General features: G+C 41.1%; 1 protein-coding gene across 3 annotated transcripts in view; it reads right to left on the bottom strand.

Annotated features, from left to right (window-relative positions):
- Positions 1-25,794, bottom strand: part of GLS (glutaminase) — a 1,045,544-nt gene that overhangs the window by 607,628 nt on the left and 412,122 nt on the right. For all 3 annotated transcript variants that reach the window (XM_053698626.1, XM_053698625.1, XM_053698624.1), the window contains exon 6: positions 20,006-20,169. In XM_053698626.1, coding sequence (XP_053554601.1) covers positions 20,006-20,169 — 164 coding nt within the window. The remainder of the gene's footprint in view (positions 1-20,005; positions 20,170-25,794) is intronic.

The following is a 25,794-nucleotide window of genomic DNA, read 5'->3' as shown; positions in this document are numbered from 1 at the left end:
GCTGGATGATTCATTTTGTAATTTTAACTGCGCAAAAAAGCGCTAAAATAGGCCCCTCCCACTCATATTACAACAGTGGAAAGCCTCAGGAAACTGTTTCTAAGCAAAATTTAAGCCAGCCATGTGGAAAAAACCTAGGCCCCAATCAAGTTTTATCACCAAAGCATATATAAAAATGATTAAACATGCCAGCAAACGTTTTATATTGCAAATTTATAAGAGTATATAACTCTGATAGTAAGCCTGATACTAGTCGCTATTAAATCACTGTCTTAGGCTTAACTTACATTAATCCGGTATCAGCAGCATTTTCTAGCAATTCCATCCCTAGAAAAACTTATAACTGCACATACCTTATAGCAGGATAACCTGCACGCCATTCCCCCTCTGAAGTTACCTCACTCTTCAGACATATGTGAGAACAGCAGTGGATCTTAGTTACTTCTGCTAAGATCATAGAAACACGCAGGCAGATTCTTCTTCTAAATGCTGCCTGAGATAAAATAGTACACTCCGGTACCATTTAAAAACAATAAACTTTTGATTGAAGAAAAAACTAACTATCTTACACCACTTTCCTCTTACTACCTCCAGCTATGTTGAGAGCTTGCAAGAGAATGACTGGATATGGCAGGTATGGGAGGAGCTACATAGCAGCTCTGCTGTGGGTGAACTCTTGCAACTTCCTGTTGGGAAGGAGAATATCCCATAAGTAATGGATGATCTGTGGACTGGATACACTTAACAAGAGAAATTATCAATTTCCTTATATGACAGTTTCAGGAATGAGAAAAAAATGCAAACAGCATAGCCCTCTAAAATAGGAATGGGGTTTTAAATAATGAAATTATTTGGCGCCAAGTATGACGCACAACGTAACTGAAATTTTATTGGATTAATGGAATTAATTTATGAACAAATTAGTATTACAGCCATTAATATACAGGCTTATGCTACATAATTAAAACAAATCCTTATACAAGGATGATTAAACTATTTCTTTCTAATGGTAGTGAGAGTCCACAATCCTTACTCTTGGGAATTACATCACTTACTATTGTAGCAGGTTATAATACCTGCTTGGCAGGCAGCTAGTCACAACATTAACTTCTCCTGTGGGGCTTGTTTTATGTGCTTGTGGGTCTGTGGTCAGACTTGTAGGTATGACCAGCACGACTTTTGGTTTTCGGCTCAATCTCTCAGCGCTCTGGTTCTTTATTTTTAATACAGAGCACTTCATGTAAGGATAACCAGCAGCTTTATGTCACTGAGCGCTCAAATATTTACTTACAGAGCGCTAAGGTAATGTAAGGATTTAGACATGCCTTTTTACTCAAGACGATGGAAGGGGGCTGGGCCGTTTTTGCACCACAGATAGCTTGGTGCGCTCTTTCGTGCTCAGTCCTCTACCGGTGTGGCCGCATATAGGAAATGTTGCGATTGTGTCACAGCTCTCTTTGCGCTGTCAGATGCTTGTACAGGAGGGAGTAAGACACATACGTCTGAGCAGTTATTTTATGTAAGGCACATAAGCTATCTTTGCTTATAGTGCAATTTTTGTAACATTGTCACTTAACCTGGCACCACACAAATCATGTATCTCACAAAGGGCTAGATATCCTACAGTGTAGTCTGCCACTCATTTTCTGTGGGGGATGGAACCTGGGACAGAATCCACTGAGGAAGGGTCTCCTGTGGGTAACTCCTCAGGCATTATTTTTACACTGGATAAGTGTATATTGTGCAAATTGGTCATAGTTTGCCCTTCAGCAAAACTTTGTGGCTCCTGTTTAACATAAGTTCTAAACAAGAGCCAGGTCCACCTCCTAAGGTGGTTTCTCCACCATTTTATATTACTCAGGGGTAGACAACTGGGAAGCGGACTATTTGAGCCAGCAAACTCTCCATCCAGGGGAATGGGCTCTCAATCAGGAGATATTCAATCAATTAATAGTTTGCTGGGGACGACCAGAGATCTGATGGCATCCTGGATCAACCAAAAACTACCTCACTATAGTTCAAGGGCAAAGAATCCTCAAGCAGAGTTGACAAATGCATTGACAACTCCATGGCATTATTATGTGGTATACTTGTTTCCGTCAAATGTGCTTCTTCCCAGAGTTGTAGCTTGTCTCAAGTAGGATGAAGTCTTGACAATATTGGTAGCTCTGGCGTGACTTTAACTGACTTGGTATGCAGACCTGGTCGTGATGTCCAGTGCTCTTCCATGGCGTCTTCCTCTGACAGGACCTGCTGGTGCAAGATCCATTATTTTATCAAAATCTTGAGTCTTAACTGTGTGGAGATTGAACGCTTGTTTTTAGTTTAGAGAAGTTTTTCATAGTCTGTAATTGATGCTTTAATTCAGGCTCGTAAGCCTGTTAGTAAACTGACCTATTATAAAGTCTAGAAGGTATTCTGTAAGAATTCCACTGACTTAATTTCTTCAGGAGGGTTTAGACAAGGGTCTTTTGGCCAGTTCCCGTAAGGATCAGATTTCTGCCCTTTCGATTCTGTTGCATAGGAAGCCCATTTGCCTTATATTCAATCCTTTGTTCAGGCTCTTGTTCAGATTAGATCAGTTGTGAAGCCAATATCTCATTCTTGGAAATGTAATTTGGTTCTCAGAGTTTTACAATCGCCTCCATTTGAGCTAATACACTAATTGGATATTAAGATTTTATCATGGAAGGTTTGGTTTCTCTTGGCAATTTCTTTAGCAAAAAGACTTTCAGAATTATCTTCTCTTTCTTCTGAAACACAGTATATGATCTTTCATCAAGATAAAGCGGTGTTGCATACTGTGGCTGAGTTTTGGCCAAAAGTTGTTTCAGTTGAGAACATTAATAGTTAAATTATGGTTCCTTCTCTCTGTCCAAATCCAAAATCTTCAAAAGAAAGGACTTTTACATAATTAAGTTTCCTTATTTTTTTTGGTTAAGAAGTGTTATCCGTTCGGCTTACATGGAGGCGTTCAGCAATTGCCTAGCCAAATCTATGCTCACTCTACTCTACTGGTTTAGTTTCAACTTCCTGGGCCTTTAAAAATGAGGCTTCTGTAGAACAGATCTGCTAGGCTGCAACTTGGTTGTCCCTGCATACTTTCACAAAATTCTATAATTTTGATGTTTTTGCCTCAGCTGAGTCAGCTTTTGGCAGTAATTCCTGATTAACGAGGGCCTGCCTTTATTATATTTTTATCCTACGCATATTTTTGTGAGCTCCACGGCTTAGGTTTTGGTGGACTCTCACTACAATTAGAAAGAAAACCATAATTTATTCTTACCTGATAAATTAATTTCTTAGTAGTGAGAGTCCACGACATCATTCCAATTTCTAGTGGGAATATCACTACTGGCCAGCAGGAAGCAAAAAGGACCACAGCAAAGCTGTTAAGTGTCACTTCCCTACCCATAATCCCCAGTCATTCTCTTTGCCTATGTAAATTGAGGAGGTGAAGTTTGGTGTCTGAAGATATTAATTCCCTTTTCGGGTACTTTTCCCTGCAAGCAAGGATTTGGGTTTAGCTGAGTCCACGTCAATCTCTTCAGTAGAGTAGTGGTGGCTTTTAAGCAGTTAGGAAGTTATGAGGTAGTGCTTGCATTGTTTTCTAGCACATTGCTGCCCATGGTACAGAAAGCCAGAGTTGGTTACTCTGTTCTTTATTTTTCTACAGGTCTCTGCAAGGAGTATGAATCCTTTTACGCCTTGTGAGCTGTCTTCCTGACGGACAGCTAGACTGCAGGTAAATGCTTTTGTCTTCTAGGTTTTGGAGACTTGCACTTCAGAAGAGTCATATGCAGTAGATGGGGACATTTTTAAAATCCTTTATACAGGATTTTCTTTGGCAGTAAATTAAGCTCTGGTGTTGTAGGCAGAGGGAAATGGGCGCCTTTTACTTGCTGCTTAGTTTCCTCTCTCTGACGGTCATGTGACTTCTCTCTGCTGTCGGATATTCGCGGAGCACCATCATTGAAGTTGAGTCTCTTCAGTGTCGATCTACTATATGATCGTTTTAGAGACTTCTGGCAGCCAAATTGTGTATAAGTGTTACGGTAAGCCTGTCTGAGGTGTAGGGGGCCTGTTTGGTTTATTATTAAAAATTCTTAAAGTGACAGTGTATTTAAAAACAATTCTACAATTTGGGAAATTTTTTATTTAATATTATGGACATGGATCAAGACTCCCTGTTTAGACAAATAATTGTTATGCCTTGAGGCACAAATTGTTTTGCCTATGCAATTCTGTGCAGCATGCTTAGCTAGAACACTTCAATTTTAAGATAAATTGTTGCCCTCTAAGCCCAATATCTCTCAGGATGATGCTGTTCAGGCAATGCCACAGCTTTCTCCTCAAACGTCCGAAGCCTCTATGGCGTCACATACAGTGCCCTGCAGTTCCTCTCAGCCTCCTGGAGGAGTTTTTTTGCCTGCAGATTTTGCAGCACAGGTATCTTCTGTGGTATTTGCGGTATTATCTGCTTTTCCTATACTGGGAAAACGCAAGAGGAAAATTAAAACAATTTCAGAGATTAAGTTTATCTGCTGCTACGCAGGTTGCCCTCCCTCATAAGTCTGAGGAGGATACGTCGGTAGCCTCTGAGGGTGAAATCTCAGATTCTAGCAATATAATTCCTTCATCTGATACTGAAAAAGAAAACTTCAAATTTAAGCTTGAACACGTGTACAGTTAGAGGTATTGACTACTTTGATACTTCTGTCGTTGTCAACCCTAAGAAGTCTAGTAAACTTAGTAAATACTATGATGTTCCTTCTTCTGTGGAAGTGTTTCCTGTTCCAGACCACATGACAGATTATTTCACAGGTATGGGAGAAGCCAGGGATATCTTTCTCCCTGTCGCCAGTCTTTAAAAAGATGTTTTCTGTTGCCCACTCCATTAAAAGATTCATGGCGCACAGTGCCTAAAGTAGAAGGGGCTATTTCTACTTTGGCTAAGAGAACTACAATCCCTATAGAGGATAGCTGCTCCTTTAAGGATCCCATTGACAAAAAGCTGGAGGCTTATTTGAAAAAGATGTATGTTCATCAAGGTCTTCAAAAAGGTCAAACGTCTTCCTCTCCCTCTTCCAAGCAGGAACAGTCCAAGTCTTCTTGGAAGCCCAATCAATCTTGGAATAAGGGGAAGCAATCAAAGAAACCCTCAGCTGAGTCTAAGTCTATAGACTTTCCCTAATTTGTCCCAGATCCTTGGGCTGTGGACATAGTATATCAGTATTACAAACTATAATTCAAAACTTTCCCTCCCGGGGGCAGATTCCACATCTCAAGATTATCTGCATACCAGGTAAAAAGAGAGGCATTTTTGATCTGCGTTCGCGACCTTTCCTCCCTGGGACTGATTGTTCAAGTAAGGGAACAGGGTCTAGGATTCTATTCAAATCTGTTCGTGGTTCCCAAAAAAAAAGGAGGGAACTTTTCGACCCACTTTAGACCTAAAAGGGTACCGTCTTTCAAAATGGAAACCATTCGTTCCATTCTTCCTTTGGTTCAAGAGGGTGAGTTCATGTCGACCATACACCTGAAGGATGCGTATCTTCATGTTCCCATCTACAAGGAATCATCACAAGTTCCTGAGATTTGCCTTTTTAGACAAACACTTTCAGTATGTGGCTCTTCCGTTTGGCCTTGCCACAAATCCCAGAATTTTCTCATAGGTTCTGGGGGCTCTCTTGGCAGTGATCAGTTCTCGGGGAATTGCAGTGGCGTCCTATCTGGATGACCTATTGGTTCAGGCGCCATCATTTCAACAAACAAACTCTCATACAGAGATTTTGTCGTCTATTTTACATTTCCACGGATGGAAAGTGAATCTGGAGAAGAGTTCCCTTGTTCCAGCTACAAAGGTGGTTTTCTTGGGAACCATAAGATTCCCTATCTATGTACATTTTTCTGACAGAGGTCAGAAAATCCAATATTCTTTCCTCTTGCCTCTCTCTTCAGTCTACAGTTCGGCTGTCAGTAGCTCAATGTATGGAGGTAATTGGTCTGATGGTCGATTCCATTGACATCATTCCCTTTGCTCAATTCCATTTGAGAGCTCTGCAGTTATGCATGCTCAAACAATGGAACGAAGACCTTTCGAATCTGTCTTAGAGGATAGATCTAGACCAGTCGTCAAGAGACTCTCTCCCGTGGTGGCTTGATCAGGAGCATTTGTCTCATGGCACATGATTCCGGAGACCTTCCTGGGTGATAGTGACCGCGGACGCCAGCCTGCTAGGCTGGGGAGCAGTCTGGGACTTGTTAAAGGCTCAGGGACTATGGACTCAGGAGGAGTATGCTCTTCCAATAAACATCTTGGAGTTGAGAGCGATTTACAATGCTCTGATGGCTTGGCCGGTTAATCAGGTTCCAGTCAGACAACATCACCAATGAGGAACTCTAAGTTCCTTAGCCATGAAGGAGGTGGCTTGGATTATTCAGTGGGTGGAAGCTCACCATTGTTGTCTATCTGCCATCGACATTCCAGGAGTAGACAACTGTGAAGCGGATTTCCTGATCAGACAAACATTTCATCCCGGGGAGAAGGCTCTCTATCCGGAGGTGTTCTCCAGGTTAACCCTCAAGTGGGGGGTGCTGGCGTTGGATCTGATGGCGTCTCGGCAGAACACCAAGTTTCCGAGGTACAGTTCAAGGTCAAGAGATCTGCAGGCCGCTCTGGCGGTTCCTTGGGTTTTTGGTCTAGCATACCCGTTTCCTCCATTTGTGCTCCTTCCACGAGTCATTGCTCGTATCAAACAGGAGAGAGCGTCAGTAATTCTAATAGCTCCTACATGGCCTCACAGGATCTGGTATGCAGACATAGTAAAGATGTCATCTCTGCCACCTTGGGGGTTGCCTCTGAGGAAGGACCTTCTAACTCAGGGTCCATTCCTCCATCCAAATCTCGTTTCTCTGAAGCTGACTGCTTGGAGATTGAATGCTTAGTTCTGGCTAAAAAGCGTGGGTTTTCCGAGTCGGTTATTGAGACCATGCTACAGGCTCGCAAGCCTGTTACTCGAAAAATTTACCATAAGGGTTGCAAGTCAGTTCTCTGAAAGGTCAGATTTCTGATTTATCTATTCTTTTACATAAGCGTCTGGCAGATGTGCCAAATGTTCAATCTTTTTGTCAGGCCCTGGTCAGAATCAGGCCTGTGTTTAAACCTGTTGCTCCTCCTTGGAGCCTTAACCTTGTTCTTAATAAATATATATATATATATATATATATATATATATATTAAGCTGTTTCTTATTGCTATCTCTTCTGCTGAGAGTTTTGGAACTCTCTGCTTTGCAGTGTGATTCGCCTTACCTTATCTTTCATGCAGATAAGTCGGTTCTTCGTACTAAATTGGTTTTTCTTCCGAAAGTAGTTTCGGATAGAAATGTTAATCAGGAAATTGTTGTTTCTTCTCTCTGTCCCAATCCTCCTTCTCATAAGGAACGTCTGTTGAACAACTTGGATGTTGTGCGTGCTCTAAAACGCTACCTACAGGCGACTAAGGATTTTCGCCAGTCTTCTGCCCTGTTTGTTTGTTTCTCAGGAAAGCGTTAGGGTCAAAAGGCTACCGCTACTTCTCTTTCCCTCTATACAAATACTCAACTATTAGGAACCAAGTCCAATATACAGGGGCGCCAACAGAAGATCCAGTAATCCAATGGTCTACTATATTCTTGTGGCCAACAGATTGTATGAAGACAGATTCTTAAATAATGAAACAAGAACAAAGACAAGTAGCTGCTCACTCCAAATGCAAAAAAATGACCGAAACAAATCCTCTTGCGTCTGGAAAGACAAAAAAACAGAGGGGGCGCTTCCTTGTACAGATCAATTAAAGTACAAAAGTAGAAACAAACACTTGCTCCTATTGTACTCACATACACGGCAGCACTCGTCGTGCTGTTGGGCGCAGGCTGAAGTTTTGGCAGCGCACCAGCTCACTGATGTTAACCTCGTCAGATCCGGCAGAGTTTTAGGCACAGCGTGTTGATGTCCTGGTTCCTCTTTCCTTAGCTCTTTACCTCCATACAAATTGACACTTTAATTAAAAAACATTTGAAAGATTACAGTACTGACGTGCATAAAATAAGTGTGCTACGCAATTCTCAGTCAGCAGACCGTTTCTTCAGTCCTGAACCACATCAGCGAGCTGGAGCGCTGTGAGACTCCAGTCTGCCCAAATCAGCACATCTGAGTGCTGGAGTGTTTGTGAGTATACCGTTAAGCATGATTTATTTGATATCATTTGATATTTCACTGATCTGCACTAGGATTTGTGTGTTGTATTCCTCTTCTCACTCATATCCAGTATGGAGGTAAAGAGCTAAGGAAGGAGCAACCAGGACATCAACACGCTGTGTCTAAAACTCTGCTGGATCTAACAAGGTTAACATCAGTGAGCTGGAGCACTGCCAAAACTTCAGCCTGCGCCCAACAGCACGACGAGTGCTGCCATGTATGTGAGTACAATAGGAGCAAGTGTTTGTTTCTACTTTTGTACTTTAATTGATCTGCACAAGGAAGCGCCCCTTCTGTTTTTTTTCAATATATCACCTAAGGAGTTCACCCCGAAACGTTGCTTATTTTAATGGGTCTTCAATAAAATATTCAATGATTTAAACAATTATTGTGCTGGTGAATCGTGATATATTGAGTATTTATGGGGTATTGCAGTTAACCCCTACACTGTGCACAAGTTAAGTAGTGCTGTCTTCCCAACGATGTGTGACTTCTGTTTTTTTTGTCTTTCCAGACTCAAGAGGATTTGTTTCTCTTTCCCTCTGGTTGAGAAGTATAATTCGTTTTGCTTATGAGACTACTGGTTAGCAGCCTCCTGAGAGAATTACAGCTCATTCCACTAGGGCTGTCTCCTCTTCTTGGGCTGATTTGCAAGGCTGCAACTTGGTCCTCTCTGCAAACTTTTTCTAAATATTACAAATTTGATACTTTTGCCTTGGCTGAGGCCTCTTTTGAGAGAAAGGTTCTTCAAGCGGTGGTGCCTTCGGTTTAGGTCTGCCTGTCTTGTTCTCCCTCATTATTCATTCCGTGTCCTCTCGCTTGGGTATTGGTTCCCACTAGTAATTGGAATGACTTTGAGGACTCTCCATATCTTAGGAAAGAAAACAAATTGCATGCTTACCTGATAAATTTATTTATTTCCGGATATGGAGAGTCCATGACCCCACCCTTAATTAAGACAGTTATTTTTTACTAAACCTCAGGCACCTCTAGACATTTGTGTTATTTATTTTTCCATTTCCCTTCTGTCGACTGACTAGGGATTATGGGTAGGGAAGTGATACTTAACAGCTTTGGTGCTCTTTGCCTCCTCCTGCTGGCCGGGAGTGATAGTAATTGGAATGACGTGGACTCTCCATATCCGGAAAGAAATTTATCAGGTAAGCATAACATTTTTTATACACACACACACATTATATATATATATATATATATATATATTAGGGCTGCACGATTAATTGCGGATGCGGTTTTAAACCGCAATTAATCGCCACGGTTCTAAAACCGCGTGAGTACGCAATTTTTTTAAACATTGAGAAACATGTACAGTAAGATTCTGTAGTGTACTGTTAAATAAAGGGACTTTATACTATCTATGTAACCACAGCACAGGTAGCACTGGCTAATTTTATTTTAACTATTTTGTGGTTTGTATTGTTATGCTCCAAGAGTGTATTGGACATTGAGAAACATGTACAGTAAGATTCTGTAGTGTTAAATAAATGTTTTATTGAAAAATGAAGGCGTTATAGTATTTTTTTTAATAAAATCGCGTTTTGTTTTTTGTTTTTAAATCGCGATTTTTTTTTCCCACCCCTATCGCCCAGCCCATATATATATATATATATATATATATATATATATATATATATATATATATAATATACACAGTGGATATAAAAAGTCTACACACCCCTGTTAAAATGTCATGTTTCTGTGATGTAAAAAAAATGAGACAAAGAAATAATTTCAGAACTTGTTCCACCTTTAATGTGACCTATAAACTGTACAACTCAATTGCAAAACAAACTAAAATCTTTTGGGTGGAGGGAAGTAGAAATAAAAAACTAAAATAATATGGTTGAAGCACCCTTTGATTTTATTACAGCACACACACACTTGGGTATGAGTTTTTTCAGCATGGCACATCTTGACTTGGCAAGATTTGCCCACTCTTTGCAAAAACACTCCAAATCTGTTAGATTATGAGAGCATCTCTTGTGCACAGCCCACTTAAGATCACCCCACAGATTTTCGATTGGATTCAGGTCTGGGCTCTGACTGGGCCATTTCAAAACTTTAATCTTCTTCTGGTGAAGCCATTCCTTTGTTGATTTTGATGCATGCTTTGGGACGTTGTCATGCTGAAAGATGAAGTTCCTCTTCATGTTCAGCTTTCTAGCAGAAGCCTAAAGGTCTTGTGCCAATATTGTCTGGTATTTGGAACTGTTCATAATGCCCTCTACCTTGATTAAGGTCCCAGTTCCAGCTGAAGAAAAACAGACCCAAAGCATGAAGCTGCCACCAAAATGCTTCACTGTGGGTATGGTGTTCGTTTGGTTATATGCAGTGTAGTTTTTGCGACGAACATATATTTTGGAATTATGGCCAAAAAGTTTAATCTTGGTTTCATCAAACCAGAACACCTTTTGTGACATGCTTTTGGGAGACTTCAGATGTGTTTGTGCATAATTTAGCTGGGCTTGGATGTTTTTTTTTTTTTTGTAAGAAAAGGTTTCCGTCTTGCCATTCTACCCCATAGCCCAGACATATGAAGAAAACGGGCGATTGTTGTCACATGCAACACACAGCCGGTACTTGCCAGATATTCCTGCAGCTCCTTTAATGGTGCTGTAGGCCTCTTGGCAGCCTCCCAGACCAGTTTTCTTCTCGTCATTTCATCAATTTTGGAGGGACGTCCAGTTCTTGGTAATGTCACTGTTGCGCCATATTTTCTCTACTTGATGATAACTGTCTTCACTGTGCTCCATGGTATGCCTTGGAAATTCTTTTGTACCGTTCTCCTGACTGATACCTTTTAACAATGAGATACCTCCGATGCTTTGGAAGCACTCTGCAAACCATGGCTTTTGCTGTAGGTTGCGACTAAGAAAATGTCAGTAAAAACCTACTAGAACAGCTGAACTTTATTTGGGGTTAATCAGAGGCATTTTAAATGATCGCAGGTGTGTACTGACTCCTATGTAACATGATTTTGAATGTGATTGCTCAATTCTAAACACAGCTACATTCCCAGTAATAAGACCATATTATTTTAGTTTTTTATTTTTACTTCTCTCCACCTAGAGGTTTCAGTTTGTTTTTCAATCAAGTTGTACAGTTGATAGGTCACATTAAAGGTGAAAAAAAGTTCTGAAATGATTTATCTTTGTCTCATTTTTTTACATCACAGAAACCTTACATTTTAACACGGTGTGTAGACTTTTTATATCCACTGTACATACATATATTTAGACATGTATATGTATCTCTATGTTAAAGCCCTTTGCCTGCCTTTTCTTCCTAACACCTGTGATCTCATATCTTTGAGTCCTTATAATAACCGCATGTAATAAATATTTTTTTTTAAAAATGTGCACACAAAAATTATGAGTGTAAGTATTTTTTTTTTTTTAAAGTAAATTTTATTGAGGTTCTCAAAGAATCATACAAACAATTGTCATCATCAAGGTACAGGACACATCACACAATAGAATTTACAACGTAAAGCAAAAATGTATCAAGTGTCCAAAGAAATATTTACAATCCAATCTAATGCAATATCAAAACATCTGAATATTCAAACAAAAAGATGAACCTCATATTTTCTATTATTGTCATAGAAATCATTTCCCCAGAAAACATCTAAGACCTCTTGGGTCTAAGTATTTTTATAAAAATTGTAAGGGGAACTATAATAACAGGGTAACCAATGGGTGTATATAATATCGTTCTAGAGCCCAGAGTGACACCATAAGTAGGTGATAATGTTTAGCTTACAATCTGTAGAGATGACAATATTAAGTAAAAATGAGCTTAAGCCTTCTGGTTCTGGGCTATTAGAGAAAAAACATAATTTATGCTTACCTGATAAATTTATTTCTCTTGTAGTGTGTTCAGTCCACGGGTCATCCATTACTTATGGGATATATTCTCCTTCCCAACAGGAAGTTGCAAGAGGATCACCCAAGCAGAGCTGCTATATAGCTCCTCCCCTCACATGTCATATCCAGTCATTCGACCGAAACAAGACGAGAAAGGAGAAACTATAAGGTGCAGTGGTGACTGGAGTTATAATTTTAAAATTTAGAACCTGCCTTAAAAAGACAGGGCGGGCCGTGGACTGAACACACTACTAGAGAAATAAATTTATCAGGTAAGCATAAATTATGTTTTCTCTTGTTAAGTGTGTTCAGTCCACGGGTCATCCATTACTTATGGGATACCCATACCAAAGCTAAGTACACGGATGATGGGAGGGACAAGGCATGAACATTAAACAGAAGGAACCACTGCCTGTAGAACCTTTCTCCCAAAACCAGCCTCCGAAGAAGCGAAAGTGTAAAATTTGGAAAATTTGGAAAAAGTATGAAGTGAAGACCAAGTTGCAGCCTTGCAAATCTGTTCAACAGAGGCCTCATTCTTAAAGGCCCAGGTGGAAGCCACAGCTCTAGTGGAATGAGCTGTAATTCTTTCAGGAGGCTGCTGTCCAGCAGTCTCATAGGCTAAACGTATTATGCTACGAAGCCAAAAAGAGAGAGAGGTAGCCGAAGCCTTTTGACCTCTCCTCTGTCCAGAGTAAACAACAAACAGAGAAGAAGTTTGTCTAAAATCTTTAGTTGCCTGTAAGTAGAACTTCAGAGCACGGACCACGTCTAGATTATGCAAGAGACGTTCCTTCTTTGAAGAAGGATTAGGACATAATGATGGAACAACAATCTCTTGATTGATATTCCTGTTAGAAACAACCTTAGGTAAAAACCCAGGTTTAGTACGCAGTACTAGCTTGTCTGAATGAAAGATCAGATAAGGAGAATCACAATGTAAGGCAGATAACTCAGAGACTCTTTGAGCCGAGGAAATAGCCATCAAAAACAAAACTTTCCAAGATAAAAGCTTAATATCAATGGAATGAAGGGATTCAAACGGAACACCCTGAAGAACTTTAAGAACCAAGTTTAAGCTCCACGGAGGAGCAACAGCTTTAAACACAGGCTTAATTCTAGCCAAAGCCTGACAAAAGGCCTGGACGTCTGGATTATCTGCCAGACGTTTGTGTAAAAGAATAGACAGAGCTGAAATCTGTCCCTTTAGCGAACTAGCGGACAAACCTTTTTCTAAACCCTCTTGTAGAAAAGCCAATATCCTAGGAATCCTAACCTTACTCCATGAGTAACTCTTGGATTCGCACCAATATAAATATTTACGCCATATCTTATGGTAAATTTTTCTGGTCACAGGTTTCCGAGCCTGTATTAATGTTTCAATAACCGAATCCGAAAACCCCCGCTTAGATAGAATCAAGCGTTCAATTTCCAGGCAGTCAGCCTCAGAGAAATTAGGTTTGGATGGTTGAAAGGACCCTGAATTAGAAGGTCCTGCCTCAGAGGAAGAGACCATGGTGGACAGGACGACATGTCCACTAGGTCTGCATACCAGGTCCTGCGTGGCCACGCAGGCGCTATCAGAATTACTGATGCCCTCTCCTGTTTGATCCTGACAATCAGTCGAGGTAGCAACGGAAATGGTGGAAACACATAAGCTATGTTGAAAACCCAAGGGGCTGCTAATCCATCTACCAGCACCGCTCCCGGGTCCCTGGACCTGGATCCGTAACAAGGAAGCTTCGAGTTCTGGCGAGATGCCATGAGATCCAGATCCGGTTTGCCCCAACGACGAATCAGTTGAGCAAATACCTCCGGGTGAAGTTCCCACTCTCCCGGATGAAAAGTCTGGCGACTTAGGAAATCCGCCTCCCAGTTCTCTACGCCTGGGATGTAAATCGCTGACAGGTGGCAAGAGTGAGACTCTGCCCAGCGAATTATCTTCGAGACTTCCAACATCGCTAGGGAACTCCTGGTTCCCCCTTGATGATTGATGTAAGCCACAGTCGTGATATTGTCCGACTGAAATCTGATGAACCTCAGTCTTGCTAACTGAGGCCAAGCTAGAAGAGCATTGAATATTGCTCTTAATTCTAGAATGTTTATTGGAAGGAGTTTCTCCTCCTGAGTCCACGAACCCTGAGCCTTCAGGGAATTCCAGACTGCTCCCCAGCCTAGAAGGCTGGCATCCGTTGTTACAATCGTCCAATCTGGTCTGCGAAAGGTCATTCCTTTGGACAGATGAACCGGTGACAACCACCAGAGAAGAGAATCTCTGGTCTCCTGGTCCAGATTTAGCAAAGGGGACAGATCTGAGTAATCCCCGTTCCATTGACTGAGCATGCATAGTTGCAGCGGTCTGAGATGCAGGCGCGCAAATGGCACTATGTCCATTGCCGCGACCATTAAGCCGATTACCTCCATGCACTGAGCTACTGATGGGCTTGGAATGGAATGAAGGACACGGCAAGCATTGAGAATCTTTGATAACCTGGACTCCGTCAGGTAAATCATCTCTACAGAATCTATAAGAGTCCCTAGAAAAGGAACCCTTGTGAGTGGTAACAGAGAACTCTTTTCCACGTTCACTTTCCACCCATGCGACCTCAGAAATGCAAGAACTCTCTCTGTATGAGACTTTGCATTCTGAAAACTTAGCAATGAAACTAGCAAGCTTGGAAATCACTTTCAATAAGTTTACAAGCAATATAAAAAACACTGCAGCGCTTCAAAAATACAGATATAATTAAACAATTCTTAACAAGAAGTGTAATATTAGCAGAGGATTGCACCCATTAGCAAAAGGATGATTAACCCCTCAATACCCAAAACGGATAAAACTGATATCAATTAAGATTTAACGCTTTTAATCACAGTCAAGCACACTGTCACAGATCTGCTGTGACTGATTACCTCCCTCAAAAATGAATTTTGCAGACCCCTGAGCTCTCTAGAGACGTCCTGGATCAAGGAGGAAGAAGCAGGAAGACTGTGCTAGAATTATAACTGCGCAACAAGGCGCTAAAACAAGGTCCCTCCCACTCCTATCACAACAGTGGGAGCCCTGATATAACGGTTTCCATGCAGAAAATATAGGTCAGCCATGTGGAAAAAAATCATGCCCAAAGAGATTTATCACCAAAGTACCTCACAAAAACGAATAACATGCCAGTAAACGTTTTATTAAAAAATAACATTTTCCAATGTCATGCAAAGTTATCACTAAGCCTGCTACCAGTCGCTACCACTGCAGATAAGGCTTAAGTATTATTTCAGTTTTAACAGTATTTTCTCCCTAGTCCCTAGAAAATAACTTGACTGTGCATACATTTATCAGCCTGATACCAGTTGCCAATACTGCATTTAAGGCTGTACTTACATCATACGGTAACAGCAGTATTTTCTTAGTCAATTCCATTCCCAGAAAATAATGTACCGCACATACCTCATTTGCGGAGGACCCCGCATGCTATTCCCAGTTTCTGAAGTTACCCCACTCCTCAGAACGTCGAGAACAGCCAGTGGTTCTTAGTTACGCCTGCTAAGATCATAGAAAAAAAACGCAGGCAGTTTCTTCTTCCAAATACTGCCTGAGATAGAAAAACAGCACACTCCGGTGCCATTTAAAATAACAAACTTTTGATTGAAGAATAGTTAAGTAAAAACTCCAGCTCCTCTCGCGACCTCTTTCTTTGTTGAGGGTTGCAAGAGAATGACTGGGTATGACATGTGAGGGGAGGAGCTATATAGCAGCTCTGCTTGGGTGATCCTCTTGCAACTTCCTGTTGGGAAGGAGAATATATCCCATAAGTAATGGATGACCCGTGGACTGAACACACTTAACAAGAGAAAGTTATTATTATTGCGGCTGCGGTATAGGGAAGATAAACCGCTAGATTAGTCCTCTACAGCAACAAAGAGGCATATTATATAGAGGGGGGAGGTGGTTGTTTAACTGTGGTAGGCCGATAGGTGAGTTATAGTATCATGACTCAGAAAGTATCCCACTACAATATAAGCTCCTAAGTGCGCGGGTTGCTATCAGGGGGACATGGGAGAATTGATTGACAACTGAGCTATTGACCAATTTGACATAGTAGGGCCTTAAAGTCCAAGCCATTCGTTTAGTTTATGCAGATGCCAGGAGTAGAGATAATAAAGTGGGACCAGCCCACATTGATATGTTAGCAAGCAGTTTACACCCATACTATGTGTCATCTTAGAAGGCCAGAACACATTTTTAAAGTATTTTTTACCTGTTTTGTGACACTTTTTTTTTTTTTTTTGTGAAACAGTTAACCAGAGCTTTGAGGACACTAATCATTCTAGCGTAAATCACGATTGCGCTCAAACAATCACATTTGCTTTTAACTTGTAATACAAGCGGTAAACCAGATGAGCGCAAACACCTGCGATAAACCCATTATCGCTCATGCACAACTCCACTAGTTATCTGGCCCTGTGTGTTCACAGTCCATTTCATAGTGAGATCAGTAACCAAACACATTCTAGTTATCCACTGTTGTGCTGTAAACCGTGTAAAGTGCTGAACTCATTCCATTTGTGCTATATATTCTATTAGATCTGTGATATATACCCATAAGTAGCTGCCACGCTATTTACTTACAGTAAATAAACTTACACTTACTGAGGTTATCAAAGACTAAACAAAATGTGTTTGGCAAAGTTTAGTATTTCTGCGCATTTTAGAGACAAACATGACTGAGAAATAGGTCTGAGTAAACAAGGTTGAAATGTTATCAGTTTCTGATAAGGTTTAAAAAAATAAAATACACATACTAAATGTTCCAAAACAAACTACCGCTGATCTATGCAACAAAAAGGAAGTACACCCAAATACAATAGCTATATACGAATAAATATATTTCTTCTAAAGCTTTGTTTACTTATATTATGCAAAAAATATTCAAAGTATTATTATAAAGCTCGTTTCCTTGCCAACTGGGAAACATTCTCAGTTTTAGTAACCCCGTTGTAAATTTTTAGGATGGAAAGCTGCCTTAAAGGGTAAGTTCACCCAAAAAATGTTCTCCCCTTTAAATTGTTCCCAATTATCCATTTTACCTGCTGGAGTGTATTGAATTGTTTACAAGTAGCTTCTATACCGCTAATTTGGCATTTCAAAATAGCTGATTTAGCCTGTGGTATCCTGACCTATACTGAAAGTTTCTATAATGGAGTCTAAGCTATTGATAAGCCTAAGTAAATACAACCAGCAGAAGAAATTACAACCCCAATTGGTTGCAAGATAGTTTACAATATAATGAAAAAAGAAAGAAAGGTGCTCCAATAGTGCAGAAAATCACAACATATATTGAAATAAGCTCAAAATACCCCTCCACTGAATGGTACTCACAGAGGTAGTGCACTATATTGCAGTTCAAGTCAGGCAGGCTGGATAAATCAGAGCCCACCAGCTGGCTCACTCTGAATAACAGGTCCAAAACCCTGTGTGTGCGCTGTATATAAAAAAAGACAAGGGAGGGGGAAGGGGGGTCCAATGATGCAGAAAATCACAACAAATATTGATGATACTCAGAAACGCTGCTCCAATGAATAATACTCACAAAAATAGCGCACTATATTGCAGTGCAAAGCAGGCAAGCTGGATAGATCAGAGCCCACCAGCTGGCTCACTACGGCAAGCAGGTAACATATATAGAACAGTCTCCAAATAAAACTCACAAATCCTTGTAAAAACATGACACCCCTATAGGTGAGGGGTAATTTATTATGAACAAAGTTTAAAATCTAAAACAATCTGCAACGTGTTTCTCAGTGCTTATGGTACGGTTTCCTCAGGCAGTAAATATAAGTAAATGAACAATACAACATATATAAAGCTTTTAGTTAACTAGACAAACGTACAGGTGTCCAATGTGTGTGCAAATTTGCATACATAATCCTAATAAACAAGCTTCTGCTGTGTAAAAATTAACCTCTTAGAAACATTATTCCACAGTAGTTAAACATCCAAAATAAAATATATCATTCTCATTTAGTTTAGACATCTGATTCAAATATCTCCACAATCCCATATATTGGATACAAGTACACAGTTAATACTTTGTTATTTGTGTAAAAGTCAGCCTCTTAGAAGCATTGTACCACTGTTGTTATTGAACATCCATAATGGGATATATCATTCTTATTTAAATCAGATATCTGTCACGTGATACTCATGACAGAGCCGGATCATCGGAATGCGGAAGTGTTCCAAATAGTATAGAGACGCTGGGATCAGCAATACTGTAACAAGGTATCAACTTTGTTTTTGTATTTATATTCAATAAAATGTTATTGTGGAGGCGTTTGAAACAGATATCTGATTTAAATAAGAATGATATATCCCATTATGGATGTTCAATAACAACAGTGGTACAATGCTTCTAAGAGGCTGACTTTTACACGATATAACAAGGTATTAACTGTGTGCTTGTATCCAATATATGGCATTGTGGAGATATTTGAATCAGATGTCTAAACTAAATGAGAATGATATATTTTATTTTGGATGTTTAACTACTGTGGAATAATGTTTCTAAGAGGTTCATTTTTACACAGCAGAAGCTTGTTGTTTATTAGGATTATGTATGCAAATTTGCACACACATTGGACACCTGTACGTTTGTCTAGTTAACTAAAAGCTTTATATATGTTGTATTGTTCATTTACTTATATTTACTGCCTGAGGAAACCGTGCCATAAGCACTGAGAAACACGTAGCAGATTGTTTTAGATTTTAAACTTTGTTCATAATAAATTACCCCTCACCTATAGGGGTGTCATGTTTTTACAAGGATTTGTGAGTTTTATTTGGAGACTGTTCTATATATGTTACCTGCTTGCCGTAGTGAGCCAGCTGGTGGGCTCTGATCTATCCAGCTTGCCTGCTTTGCACTGCAATATAGTGCACTATTTTTGTGAGTATTATTCATTGGAGCGGCATTTCTGAGTATCATCAATATTTGTTGTGATTTTCTGCACCATTGGAGCCTCCGTCCCCCTCCCTTGTCTTTTTTTATATTGAGCGCACACACAGGGTGTTGGACCTGTTATCCGGAGTGAGCCAGCTGGTGGGCTCTGATTTATCCAGCCTGCCTGACTTGCACTGCAATATAGTGCACTACCTCTGTGAGTACCATTCAGTGGAGGGTTATTTTGAGCTTATTTCAATATCTGTTATAATTTCCTACACCATTGGAGCACCTTTCTTTCTTTTTTTCATTATACAGCATTTCCACTTGTCACAAGAAGAGCTGATCCTGGTGTTTATCTACCATCGACAGAAGCCTCTTGGGGGCCCCTTTGTCCTTTGGGACCATCTTTGATGGACACAATTTGGTGACTTAGTTAAGCAATAAAACAATGTTCCATTGTTCTCTCTAAGTATTGAGCTTTGGTTTAGAGACAGATATAAGACAAGGAAGCAAGTGTGTGAACACAAAGTGATAACATAATAAGATATGATATTACCTGAAACTCAACTCATTGTAATAGGCTGTGGTTTAAAAGCACAAAACCAGCAATTTCACATACATAAATAAACCTGAAAATGCAATTTCTCATACATTTTATACTCTGCAGCTGGTATAACAAAGTCATTGAAAATACATTAATATAAAAACATTTTTACAGTATGCTGTCCCTTTAACCCTATCCTGTAAAAGTCATGGATATACTGTATATAAAGAAAATCTCCTCTATCAACTTAAAATGGATCACACTTGCACAACAATTTAAACCATTTATTGTTTCATTAATTTCTTGCTTATCAGTGAAACTTTCCCAATTTAATATTACTAAATTGCAGACTAACTTAAATACAGACATGTTTAAATACAAATACTGGTTCTTACCATCTTCGTCCAGAAAGAGTTTGTTGAACCGCAAGCCACTTGGTTCTTTTCCAACATATCTGTGAACATACTCTGTGCTGAGGTCATTAACTGCAATGGCGTATTTCAGAGGCTTCACGCAAGACTGAAGGCAAAATGGTACTTTGGTATCACCTACCGAATGCCTAAGTGACAAGAAGTTACACAATTACAATCTATTTAGCATACAATTTAATCCATCAATTACAGTCAAGTTTCTCTAAAAAAACAAAAAAAAAAACAGAATTTATGTTTACCTGATAAATTACTTTCTCCAACGGTGTGTCCGGTCCACGGCGTCATCCTTACTTGTGGGATATTCTCCTCCCCAACAGGAAATGGCAAAGAGCCCAGCAAAGCTGGTCACATGATCCCTCCTAGGCTCCGCCTACCCCAGTCATTCGACCGACGTTAAGGAGGAATATTTGCATAGGAGAAACCATATGGTACCGTGGTGACTGTAGTTAAAGAAAATAAATTATCAGACCTGATTAAAAAAACCAGGGCGGGCCGTGGACCGGACACACCGTTGGAGAAAGTAATTTATCAGGTAAACATAAATTCTGTTTTCTCCAACATAGGTGTGTCCGGTCCACGGCGTCATCCTTACTTGTGGGAACCAATACCAAAGCTTTAGGACACGGATGAAGGGAGGGAGCAAATCAGGTCACCTAAATGGAAGGCACCACGGTTTGCAAAACCTTTCTCCCAAAAATAGCCTCAGAAGAAGCAAAAGTATCAAACTTGTAAAATTTGGTAAAAGTGTGCAGTGAAGACCAAGTCGCTGCCCTACATATCTGATCAACAGAAGCCTCGTTCTTGAAGGCCCATGTGGAAGCCACAGCCCTAGTGGAATGAGCTGTGATTCTTTCGGGAGGCTGCCGTCCGGCAGTCTCGTAAGCCAATCTGATGATGCTTTTAATCCAAAAAGAGAGAGAGGTAGAAGTTGCTTTTTGACCTCTCCTTTTACCGGAATAAACAACAAACAAGGAAGATGTTTGTCTAAAATCCCTTGTAGCATCTAAATAGAATTTTAGAGCGCGAACAACATCCAAATTGTGCAACAAACGTTCCTTCTTTGAAACTGGTTTCGGACACAGAGAAGGTACGATAATCTCCTGGTTAATGTTTTTGTTAGAAACAACTTTTGGAAGAAAACCAGGTTTAGTACGTAAAACCACCTTATCTGCATGGAACACCAGATAAGGAGGAGAACACTGCAGAGCAGATAATTCTGAAACTCTTCTAGCAGAAGAAATTGCAACTAAAAACAAAACTTTCCAAGATAATAACTTAATATCAACGGAATGTAAGGGTTCAAACGGAACCCCCTGAAGAACTGAAAGAACTAAATTGAGACTCCAAGGAGGAGTCAAAGGTTTGTAAACAGGCTTAATTCTAACCAGAGCCTGAACAAAGGCTTGAACATCTGGCACAGCTGCCAGCTTTTTGTGAAGTAACACAGACAAGGCAGAAATCTGTCCCTTCAGGGAACTTGCAGATAATCCTTTTCCCAATCCTTCTTGAAGGAAGGATAGAATCTTAGGAATCTTAACCTTGTCCCAAGGGAATCCTTTAGATTCACACCAACAGATATATTTTTTCCAAATTTTGTGGTAAATCTTTCTAGTTACAGGCTTTCTGGCCTGAACAAGAGTATCGATAACAGAATCTGAGAACCCTCGCTTCGATAAGATCAAGCGTTCAATCTCCAAGCAGTCAGCTGGAGTGAAACCAGGTTCGGATGTTCGAACGGACCCTGAACAAGAAGGTCTCGTCTCAAAGGTAGCTTCCAAGGTGGAGCCGATGACATATTCACCAGATCTGCATACCAAGTCCTGCGTGGCCACGCAGGAGCTATCAAGATCACCGACGCCCTCTCCTGATTGATCCTGGCTACCAGCCTGGGGATGAGAGGAAACGGCGGGAACACATAAGCTAGTTTGAAGGTCCAAGGTGCTACTAGTGCATCCACTAGAGCCGCCTTGGGATCCCTGGATCTGGACCCGTAGCAAGGAACTTTGAAGTTCTGACGAGAGGCCATCAGATCCATGTCTGGAATGCCCCACAGCTGAGTGACTTGGGCAAAGATTTCCGGATGGAGTTCCCACTCCCCCGGATGCAATGTCTGACGACTCAGAAAATCCGCTTCCCAATTTTCCACTCCTGGGATGTGGATAGCGGACAGGTGGCAGGAGTGAGACTCCGCCCATAGAATGATTTTGGTCACTTCTTCCATCGCTAGGGAACTCCTTGTTCCCCCCTGATTGAAACCGTATGAACTTGGCCCTCGCTAGCTGAGGCCAAGCCTTGAGAGCATTGAATATCGCTCTCAGTTCCAGAATATTTATCGGTAGAAGAGATTCTTCCCGAGACCAAAGACCCTGAGCTTTCAGGGATCCCCAGACCGCGCCCCAGCCCATCAGACTGGCGTCGGTCGTGACAATGACCCACTCTGGTCTGCGGAATGTCATCCCTTGTGACAGGTTGTCCAGGGACAGCCACCAACGGAGTGAGTCTCTGGTCCTCTGATTTACTTGTATCTTCGGAGACAAGTCTGTATAATCCCCATTCCACTGACTGAGCATGCACAGTTGTAATGGTCTTAGATGAATGCGCGCAAAAGGAACTATGTCCATTGCCGCTACCATCAACCCGATCACTTCCATGCACTGAGCTATGGAAGGAAGAGGAACGGAATGAAGTATCCGACAAGAGTCTAGAAGCTTTGTTTTTCTGGCCTCTGTCAGAAATATCCTCATTTCTAAGGAGTCTATTATTGTTCCCAAGAAGGGAACCCTTGTTGACGGAGATAGAGAACTCTTTTCCACGTTCACTTTCCATCCGTGATATCTGAGAAAGGCCAGGACTATGTCCGTGTGAGCCTTTGCTTGAGGAAGGGACGACGCTTGAATCAGAATGTCGTCCAAGTAAGGTACTACAGCAATGCCCCTTGGTCTTAGCACAGCTAGAAGGGACCCTAGTACCTTTGTGAAAATCCTTGGAGCAGTGGCTAATCCGAAAGGAAGCGCCACGAACTGGTAATGCTTGTCCAGGAATGCGAACCTTAGGAACCGATGATGTTCCTTGTGGATAGGAATATGTAGATACGCATCCTTTAAATCCACCGTGGTCATGAATTGACCTTCCTGGATGGAAGGAAGAATAGTTCGAATGGTTTCCATCTTGAACGATGGAACCTTGAGAAACTTGTTTAAGATCTTGAGATCTAAGATTGGTCTGAACGTTCCCTCTTTTTTGGGAACTATGAACAGATTGGAGTAGAACCCCATCCCTTGTTCTCTTAATGGAACAGGATGAATCACTCCCATTTTTAACAGGTCTTCTACACAATGTAAGAATGCCTGTCTTTTTATGTGGTCTGAAGACAACTGAGACCTGTGGAACCTCCCCCTTGGGGGAAGCCCCTTGAATTCCAGAAGATAACCTTGGGAGACTATTTCTAGCGCCCAAGGATCCAGAACATCTCTTGCCCAAGCCTGAGCAAAGAGAGAGAGTCTGCCCCCCACCAGATCCGGTCCCGGATCGGGGGCCAACATTTCATGCTGTCTTGGTAGCAGTGGCAGGTTTCTTGGCCTGCTTTCCCTTGTTCCAGCCTTGCATTGGTCTCCAAGCTGGCTTGGCTTGAGAAGTATTACCCTCTTGCTTAGAGGACGTAGCACTTTGGGCTGGTCCGTTTCTACGAAAGGGACGAAAATTAGGTTTATTTTTTGCCTTGAAAGGCCGATCCTGAGGAAGGGCGTGGCCCTTACCCCCAGTGATATCAGAGATAATCTCTTTCAAGTCAGGGCCAAACAGCGTTTTCCCCTTGAAAGGAATGTTAAGTAGCTTGTTCTTGGAAGACGCATCAGCCGACCAAGATTTCAACCAAAGCGCTCTGCGCGCCACAATAGCAAACCCAGAATTCTTAGCCGCTAACCTAGCCAATTGCAAAGTGGCGTCTAGGGTAAAAGAATTTGCCAATTTGAGAGCATTGATTCTGTCCATAATCTCCTCATAAGGAGGAGAATCACTATCGACCGCCTTTATCAGCTCATCGAACCAGAAACATGCGGCTGTAGCGACAGGGACAACGCATGAAATTGGTTGTAGAAGGTAACCCTGCTGAACCAACATCTTTTTAAGCAAACCTTCTAATTTTTTATCCATAGGATCTTTGAAAGCACAACTATCCTCTATGGGTATAGTGGTGCGTTTGTTTAAAGTGGAAACCGCTCCCTCGACCTTGGGGACTGTCTGCCATAAGTCCTTTCTGGGGTCGACCATAGGAAACAATTTTTTAAATATGGGGGGAGGGACGAAAGGAATACCGGGCCTTTCCCATTCTTTATTAACAATGTCCGCCACCCGCTTGGGTATAGGAAAAGCTTCTGGGAGCCCCGGCACCTCTAGGAACTTGTCCATTTTACATAGTTTCTCTGGGATGACCAACTTGTCACAATCATCCAGAGTGGATAATACCTCCTTAAGCAGAATGCGGAGATGTTCCAACTTAAATTTAAATGTAATCACATCAGGTTCAGCTTGTTGAGAAATGTTCCCTGAATCAGTAATTTCTCCCTCAGACAAAACCTCCCTGGCCCCATCAGACTGGGTTAGGGGCCCTTCAGAAACATTATTATCAGCGTCGTCATGCTCTTCAGTATCTAAAACAGAGCAGTCGCGCTTACGCTGATAAGTGTTCATTTTGGCTAAAATGTTTTTGACAGAATTATCCATTACAGCCGTTAATTGTTGCATAGTAAGGAGTATTGGCGCGCTAGATGTACTAGGGGCCTCCTGAGTGGGCAAGACTCGTGTAGACGAAGGAGGGAATGATGCAGTACCATGCTTACTCCCCTCACTTGAGGAATCATCTTGGGCATCATTGTCATTGTCACATAAATCACATTTATTTAAATGAATAGGAAGTCTGGCTTCCCCACATTCAGAACACAGTCTATCTGGTAGTTCAGACATGTTAAACAGGCATAAACTTGATAACAAAGTACAAAAAACGTTTTAAAATAAAACCGTTACTGTCACTTTAAATTTTTAACTGAACACACTTTATTACTGCAATTGCGAAAAAACATGAAGGAATTGTTCAAAATTCACCAAATTTTCACCACAGTGTCTTAAAGCCTTAAAAGTATTGCACACCAAATTTGGAAGCTTTAACCCTTAAAATAACGGAACCGGAGCCGTTTTGAACTTTAACCCCTTTACAGTCCCTGGTATCTGCTTTGCTGAGACCCAACCAAGCCCAAAGGGGAATACGATACCAAATGACGCCTTCAGAAAGTCTTTTCTAAGTATCAGAGCTCCTCTCACATGCGACTGCATGCCATGCCTCTCAAAAACAAGTGCGCAACACCGGCGCGAAAATGAGGCTCTGCCTATGCTTTGGGAAAGCCCCTAAAGAATAAGGTGTCTAAAACAGTGCCTGCCGATATTATTATATCAAAATACCCAAATAAAATGATTCCTCAAGGCTAAATATGTGTTAATAATGAATCGATTTAGCCCAGAAAAAGTCTACAGTCTTAATAAGCCCTTGTGAAGCCCTTATTTACGATCGTAATAAACATGGCTTACCGGATCCCATAGGGAAAACAGAATTTATGTTTACCTGATAAATTACTTTCTCCAACGGTGTGTCCGGTCCACGGCGTCATCCTTACTTGTGGGATATTCTCTTCCCCAACAGGAAATGGCAAAGAGCCCAGCAAAGCTGGTCACATGATCCCTCCTAGGCTCCGCCTACCCCA

Source organism: Bombina bombina, chromosome 1 (genome assembly GCF_027579735.1).
Source record: "Bombina bombina isolate aBomBom1 chromosome 1, aBomBom1.pri, whole genome shotgun sequence".
NCBI lineage: Eukaryota > Metazoa > Chordata > Amphibia > Anura > Bombinatoridae > Bombina > Bombina bombina.
This window is presented reverse-complemented; position numbering and strand designations above follow the sequence as displayed.